At 55.1% G+C, this 8,068-nt stretch overlaps 1 protein-coding gene across 1 annotated transcript in view; it reads right to left on the reverse strand.

Moving 5' to 3' along the window:
• Positions 1 to 5,446, reverse strand: part of FLVCR2 (FLVCR heme transporter 2) — a 63,104-nt gene extending 57,658 nt beyond the window's left edge. The window contains exon 1 of the mRNA XM_055132019.1: positions 4,407 to 5,446. Coding sequence (XP_054987994.1) covers positions 4,407 to 5,090 — 684 coding nt within the window. The 5' untranslated portion in view covers positions 5,091 to 5,446. The remainder of the gene's footprint in view (positions 1 to 4,406) is intronic.
• Between the last annotated feature and the right edge of the window lie 2,622 nt (positions 5,447 to 8,068).

Consider the following 8,068-nt stretch of genomic DNA (forward strand, 5'->3'; position numbering starts at 1 on the left):
GAGAAACTGGGTAAGGCTGTTCCATTGATCTGGGTCCCAACGTCTTCATCTGAAACAACAAATACAAGTGCACCTACTGCATAGCCTTGTGGAAAGAATTAAATTAGATGACAGAAGAAAATATGCCCTGTACCTAGTAGACACTAAACTGACATTTTCATATTCATTCCTCCAGCAATTAGACAAAGATAGTGAAAATGCCATCCGAGGACCAAAAAGATGCAGGGGAGGCATCTCTCGTGCCATGGCTGACTCAGGTCCCATTGCAAAGGGTGATCCGTGAGCACAGAGCCAAGAGTCAGCCCTATGCAATGCCAGGTATGACTACAGAAAAGGGGAAAAAGTTCTTCTCTTGGAGGTTGAAATATACATACTTTTGAGGGGGATCTCTCTCTCTCTCTCTCTCTCTCTCTCTCTCTCTCTTACATGTGCCCCTTGGTGGTCTGATTTGAAAATCTGTCATTGAGGAGATGCTGTGATCCAGGGGTAGAGCACCTGCCTTGCCCGTGTGAGGTCCTGGGTTTTTTTTTTCTTTTTTTTTTGCTTTTTGGGTCACACCTGGCGATGCACAGGGGTTACTCCTGGCTCTGCACTCAGGAATCACTCCTGGCGGTGCTCAGGGGACCATATGGGATGCTGGGAATCGAACCCGGGTCGGCCGTGTGCAAGGCAAAGGCCCTACCCGCTGTGCTATTGCTCCAGCCCCGGTCCTGGGTTTGATCCCCAGCACATTAATAATAATAGCAATAGCAGAGTGAGTAGGGCGTTTGCCTTGCTCGCAGCTGACCCAGGTTCGATTCCTCCGCCCCTCTCAGAGAGCCCGGCAAGCTACCGAGAGAGTATTCCGCCCGCACCCTGCCCGCACCCCGCCCGCACCCCGCCCGCACCCCGCCCGCACCCTGCCCGCACCCTGCCCGCACCCTGCCCGCACCCCGCCCACACAGCAGAGCCTGGCAAGCTACCTGTGGTGTATCTGATATGCCAAAAACAGGAACAACAAGTCTCACAATGGAGATGTTACTGGTGCTCACCTGAGCAAATCAATGAGCAACGGAATAACAGTGATACAGTGATACAGTGAATAATAATAATAATTTAGCATGAGAATTCTGAAAAGGTCAGGTTCATCTCTGCAATACTTGTATTACGCCTCATAAAAGCTTGAATAAAAAAATTAATGTTGACTGGAATAGAAGCTGGGGCTGGTGCTAGCATGGAACAAGTACAAAGCATTAGAGGAAAAAGGGCATAAGCAGGCCTAATGTTAATCAGGCTAAAGTTTGCAGCCAGGAGGATTATTCTGCAGAATGACATTTCAAGGCTTTGTGGAATCTTCTGGCCAAGCAGCAAATCTCAAGGTGTTAATATTTTGCCTCCATTCAGTTTGGCTTTACTTTAGAAAGTGGTATCAAAACACCATCTCTGCATGAGGAAGCGCAAACAATTTCATTTTCATTATGTTTTGTTGAATTTAGGATTAAGCCTGAGATCAAACTCCAAGGATGGCTCAGGATGCAAATGCGGGTATCAGGGTGCTTTTAAATGTAGAATTCTTAGCATTTCCTGACCTTCCTGGGGACTGAGGTGGAGGAGAACAAATCACTAACTGTTCAGGTTAAACTTTAAATCTACAACTGGAGTTAGGTTCTCTACCAGATATGGAAAGAAGAGGTTGAAAACCTACTGCGTGCTTTAAGATTAACAATATGTCACACTCTCTGATCTTGAACAAAACGTGTTGGGTTCTTTGATGTCTGCAGGACACCTGAGCTTCCTCCCCTCTAATGCTCCTGCCCCCACTTCTTCAACAATGGGTCTGGGATCTAATCCTGGCCTCCTGGTAAGAGGAAGAGGTAGCATCTTCACAGAGGTTTGATGTTTGCCTTGCTTGAAACTGTGGCTAGGTAATCCTTAAAATCTGGGCACTGCAGCTAGTCATTCTCCCAGGCCCTGACCCCCAGTGGTCAGGTGTGGCCCCTGAGCACCTCCAGTTGTGCCTCTCCTCTCCACAAAAATGGAACCCTCTAGGGGCTGGAGTGATAGCACAGCAAGTAGGGCGTTTGCCTTGCAAGCGGCTGACCCGGGTTCGATTCCCAGCATCCCATATGGTTCCTCGAACATCGCCAGGAGTGATTCCTGAGTGCAAAAGCCAGGAGTAACCCCGGAGCATAGCCGGGTGTGACCCAAAAAGCAAAAAAAAAAAAAAAAAAAAGGAACCCTCTAGAAGCGCACGCAGAAGCTCCCTTTACCTCCCAGCAAAGGAAAAAATACAATAGCACCAAACTCACGCTCTCACCGCAAAGGAATGTTAAAAATCCACCTCGCCTGCCCTAAGAAGATGAGCAACAAGTGAATGTCACCTTTTACAGTTTGGGGGGCAGGGAGAGGTTGAGATTTGGGACGACACCTGGAGGTGCTCAGTGGTCACACCCTATTCAGTGTTCAGGAATCATCTCTGGCAGTGTTCAGGGGACCCTGCGGTGCTGGGAATAGAACCTGGGTCTCTCACATACAAAGTGCATGCTTCGACCTGTTGAGTTATTGGAGAATAAGGTTTATTGGGAAAACTTACTGGGAAATAAAAAGAGGTAAGGAGAGAAGGTAAAATAGGTGCTCAAGAGATATGTCTTCTCCAGAGCGGAGACAGCGGGTTCACACCCCCCGCACTAAGGCATGAAAGTCTGAAAGAGCACATCTCAAGAGGGGTGATGTGAGTGGCAGGTGCACCTCAAGAGGGGAGATTTGGGGCTGGAGCAATAGCACAGCGGGTAGGGCGTTAGCCTTGCACGCAACCGACCTGGGTTCGATTCCCAGCATCCCATATGGCCCCCTGAGCACTGCCAGGAGTAATTCCTGAATGCAGAGCCAGGAGTAACCCCTGTGCATCGCCGGGTGTGACCCAAAAAGCAAAAAAAAAAAAAAAAAAGAAAAAGAGGGGAACTGTGGGCAGCAGGTGCTCAGGCACCTGTACGGGGTTGAACACCTATTTTTAATTGAGTGAATTAAAGATCCATCTGTTGCATCTCCTCACTTCAAATCCACTCAACCCTCAGAACATTCACAGAACATCCACAGGTGAGAGGAAGCCAGGTATGGGAATATTTATTGGTTTGGCGGCCATACCTGGCAGTGGTCAGGGCTTATTTCTAGCTGTGGGTTCAGGGATCACTCCTGGTGGGGCTCAGGGGACCATAGGGGGTGCCAGGGATCAAACCCAATTGGCCTCATACAAGGCATGCGCCCTGCCCATGTATAGGATTTTATGATTTTTTTCCGGGCTATAGGAAACTGGTCTGTTTACTATCATGGTTAGCATGAACTCCCAAGTAGGGGGGTTTCTTTTGCAACACCAGTTATTTTCCTGGTGGTGAAAATGAACACAATGGGCCAGAATGAAAATCTGCCTTTTGCAGAAGGTTGCCCTAAAGGAGAGACCTCAAAGGGAAGCATTACGTTCCCCGGTGCAATGAAGAGACAGGCCTGTGAGAATTAGGGGTTCCTGCTCTTTCCTGAAACAGGGTGCCCACACCTGCGTGGGCTGAGGAGGCAGAGAGAGCAGCAGGCCGTCGTCCAGATAAAGGAACCCAGATGTATTGGCCTCCAGTATCCGGAGACCAAGATTCCTAACACGTTTGCATTCGTGGGCCATCGTGGGCCAACACAAAACTGCCGGTCTCTTTCTGAAAAGGGAGAAGGGAGTCAGAAGAGATGAACTTCTGAGGCTGGGAACATTCAGCGTGATCTCCAGGCCATCCTGCTGTGCTTGGCTCCAAACCCCAGGGAGGGAGCTGGCACCAAGCACCCTCCCCACTGTCCTGGCTTCAGCCCTCGTGTCCAAAGGAGGTGAGAACAGTGCCAACAGGACAGTGCCCTGGGAGTCCATGAACTAAGGAGAAACTGCACTCGAGGAAAAGTGGTCGGGTCCTGCTCTAAATGCCGGTGGAATTTCTGCTGGCAGACAACAGTCTGACAGCCAGGGACTCCCGCGTAACAAGAACAGCGCTTCACAGCGTTTCTGGAGCTCAGCTGGCTAGGCTGGCGGCTGGCAGGTTCTAAAAGACCAAGAAAGAGCCTGCATTTCCAGATGCTTGCTTTCTACCCGGGGAGGAGGTGTGGTAGAGGCAAGCAAAGACCCCCCACCTCCACCATACACACACACACACACACACACACACACACACACACACACACACACACACTCCACCCCCTGCCTTGGTTTCTCTGGCCCTTCTCTTAAGACTGGTGCCCAAAGTCACAATCAGTCTGTCCCCCCCACCCCACCCCACAGGTCACTCAGAGTCACAACCCCAGCAGAAGTCAGAAAAGTGCCACCTCCCAGCGTAGTCAGGTGCAATCAGGCCCAACACCTTCCCCCTCCCCAAAAGCCCTTCTCTCCTACTACCCACCTGATTGCCAAAGACAGCCACAGAGCAGGCGGTGGAGACCTCATTGGCCCCGAACCAGACGGAAGCGAGGCGGGAGGGCATGCCCAGGATGAAGACCTGGGCCACGGAGCAGATGATCTGGCCCAGCACGGTGACGGGGAAGAGATGGGGCTTCAGACTGCCTAGCTTCACCCAGGCGCCCAGGCAGTTGAGCGCCGAGCCGGTGAGCGCGATGGTACGCAGGCCAAACTTCTCCAGCAGCCAGGCCACGGGCAGGAGCAGCGGGATGTAGGTCAGCATGTAGCACATGGACAGCCAGTCGATGGCAAAGGCGCTGACGCCGTAGAAGCGCATGAAGATGTTGCTGATGGAGCTGTACTGGATCCACTGGAAGGCGTTGCACATGGAGTAGCAGCTGAACACCAAGACCACCGCCCAGCGGCGCTTGCTCACCTTGATCACGCTGAGGTTCTCGGGGCTGCTGGCGGTGGGGACCAGGCCCAGCGGCTGCGCCGAGGCACTAAGCTGGGCAGAACTGCTCCGGTGCGCCGAGTCGCTGGAGTGGATGGAGACGCTGCGGGGGTCGGAGGCGCTGGGGTGCATGGAGACCGCGGGGTGGTCGGAGGCGCTAGGGTGCGGGCGGAGCGCGGACTCCTGCGACGAAGTGCCATCGTCGTCCTGCGGGGTGGCACCTTCAGCCACCATGACCACACCGTCTTCGGGACTGGTGGGGCTGGGGACGCGGGCGCGCGCAGCGGGGTGGCCGCGGGGGGAGCACCCGTCGGGGACCCCGGAACGCACACAGCCCCCCAACGACGTCCCAGCCGCGCAGAGGCGAGGGGCGGCTGGCGGGCGCTCGCGGGGCGCGCTCCCCGGACCTGCGGCTCCCGCTTTCCCCGGGCGTCCTCGGTCCCGGTCGCCGGGTCCCGGGCCGGACCGCACGCGCGGCGCCTCCTCCCGCCCGGTGCTGGCCGCGGGCGCCCGGGCTCCCCCCACCCTCGGGCACTTCCAGCCTCGCGGTGCTGGAAAAAAGTTCGCTCCGGGCGCAGCCACTGACTTAAGCCAGTTCGCTCCCGGGCCGGCTTGGGGCCTCGCCCCCCTTGGGCGCACGTGACCGCCCCGCCCCCTCCCGGCCCGCCCCCCACCCCTCCTACCGCCCCCCCACCTCACCCCCCGCCTCCTTCCCGGCCCCGCGGGCCGGCCGCGCACTTGTTTCGCCACAAGTTAGCTAGGGCCATTCCTCCTCCACGCCCCGGGCACCATGGAAACCGCCCGCGGCCTCCCCCACCCCCGCCTGCGCCGTCCCGCAAACCCAGGCGCCCCCCGGGGCCGGGGAAGCCGCCGGCAAGTGCCCCCCGCCCCGAACCCTGCCGGGCCGGGGAGAGCCTCTAAAAGAAACGCAGAGTTCGCGCGCCCAGCGCTCGGGCCCCCGACGCGCACCCCACCGTGCGCACCCCCAAAGCCAGGGACACCCCCCCCCGACCCTCGGCGAGCTCGGCCGGACTCCCAACACCTAGGGCTGGTCTGGGGGTCCAAGAAGAGAGCTCCCATGGGCAGGTCTGGGGTGCAGCGGGCGCTGCTCGCTCCCTCGCTCGCTCTGCCGACGCAGACCCGTCTGGGCGAACTCGCCTTGGAACGTTGTCGCTTCCGCGGGGCTTCCTGGCTGCCAGGCCCCGAGGGTGCCACGGAGAAGGGAGCCCGAGACCCTTTAAGAAGCAGCGGGCCGCCGGGTCTGGGGCAGCGCCCCGGGGAAAGGCCCAGAGCGGCCGGCGGCGCTGGGCGTGGTGCTGACTTTGCGCCCCGGTGGCCGCAGGCTGCCACCTGCCGGTGCCCGAGTCTCCGGGAAGGAGACCCTCTGCTCAGCCCCCAAAGGGTGGCCCTACTCAGCCCCCAAGGGCGCTCCTGGACTGGCAGCTTCCCGGGGGGGCAATCAGGGCTCTGAGCTTGTGCGCCCCGAGTTTTCCTTCTTACAGCAGCGAGGAGGAAGTGGGACCCACCTCACAGAGATGCTCGGAGGTCTGGGAAACTGAGTCCCGCTAAGAGCTAAAGGGCCCCCACTCGGGCTGTCCTCCTGTGCGTGTTCACCATGTCGTCTCAATTTAAGCATCACAAGAATCCTGTGACATGGTAATTCTGGCTAGAGGAGCTCCTGCATTTTGTGTTCAAGAAAACAGAGGCTCAGAGAAAAGACAACGCCTCTAACTTAAGGCCCAAACGGGGGTGGGAGCCTGGGTTCTCAGACAAGTCTGTTTCACACTCTGGTCCCCGCAGGTGTGATATCTACTTATTGGCATGTGCATCTATAGGGATGCCTTCAAGAGGAAGGAGAAATACTTTTTTTTTTTTTGAGAAATAGCACAGCGGGTAGGAAGTTTGCCTCGGGTTTGACTCAATGACCTAGGTTGGATTCCTCTGCCCCTCTCTGAGAGCCTGGCAAGCTACCGAGAGTATCTCACCAGCAGGGCAGAGCCTGGCAAGCTCCCTGTGGTGTATTTGATATGCCAAGAATAGTAACAACAAATCTCACAATGGAGACATTACTGGTGCCTGCTCGAGGAAATTAATGAGCAACGGGATGACAGTGACAATGACAGTGACACTTTAGAGACTGGTGGCTGAAAAAGCCGACTCTAGATCTGTCCCAGGCGACTCTCCAGGTTTGAGAGACCCTCTGAGCGTAAACGTAAATATTCTTGGACTGCAGCAGAATGGCAGCAAGATCTGCCCCCTGGAGGTGACTCCTAGCAAGATGTGCATGACTTGAAATTAAAAAAATCACAGCACCCCGCCCTGCCCAGGAGGGGCCTGGAGTAGTGAGTCATGAAATTTGCTGAGTGCCTAGCAACGCCTAACTTGCTAATGAAAAGAGACAGGTTTACCAATCATAACGGTGCAACTCGTTTATATGTGATACTACATACTCACTTAACATTCTGGTTTCCTCCTCTGCCATTGCACTTGCCTCTAACTCCTGAGAACTTGTCTGTGTCCTGTAGACCCTGGGAGATTGAGAGAAGTTACTCAGCACATGTTCTTAATACCTTGACCGTAGAAGCGGTCACCCTTAGCTGCATCCCCATGGGATTTCAGAAAACTGAGACAAGGTAGAGATGACCGGTTGTTTCACAGATAAAAGCAGATTTCATACACACACTTTGAAAACCTGGTATAGGGGGACCCTCTGCGCCTAAAGACTTTGATTCCAGAGACCTAACACATTCGGGCATCCAGCGCTACAACCCCGTGCTGCGCAGGGGTGGATCCTTCCTCCCCACCCTGTCTTCCTGCATGGAAAATGGCGGCGGCGGCAACGTCCACATGGCAGGAGCCATCTTCTAAGACTCCTAACCCAGAGGTATACGATTTTTACACTTGGGGCTCCTAGGGAATCATGGGAAGTGGGTGTAACCCGCACGCCCTCGGCCCAAATAAATTTGGAGCTGCTGAGAGTGAAACGGACCCTCTACGCCTAAAGACTGATTCCAGAGACTTCTTACAGCAATGCACTGGGACTGTGAGCTGGGCTATGCAATTTCTGGCAGAATTTTCCCTGAACTTTATACAGAAATCCAAAACCACGCGGATGCTGCTGCGTCCTCGCGACTTAACATCTATAATTGTCAGCAATGTGAAACGGTTCCTTTTTAACAGGTCTGACTTGGGGGGGAAACTCCAAATAATAG

This window comes from Sorex araneus, chromosome 3 (assembly GCF_027595985.1).
Source record: "Sorex araneus isolate mSorAra2 chromosome 3, mSorAra2.pri, whole genome shotgun sequence".
In the NCBI taxonomy this organism is placed as follows: Eukaryota; Metazoa; Chordata; class Mammalia; order Eulipotyphla; family Soricidae; genus Sorex; species Sorex araneus.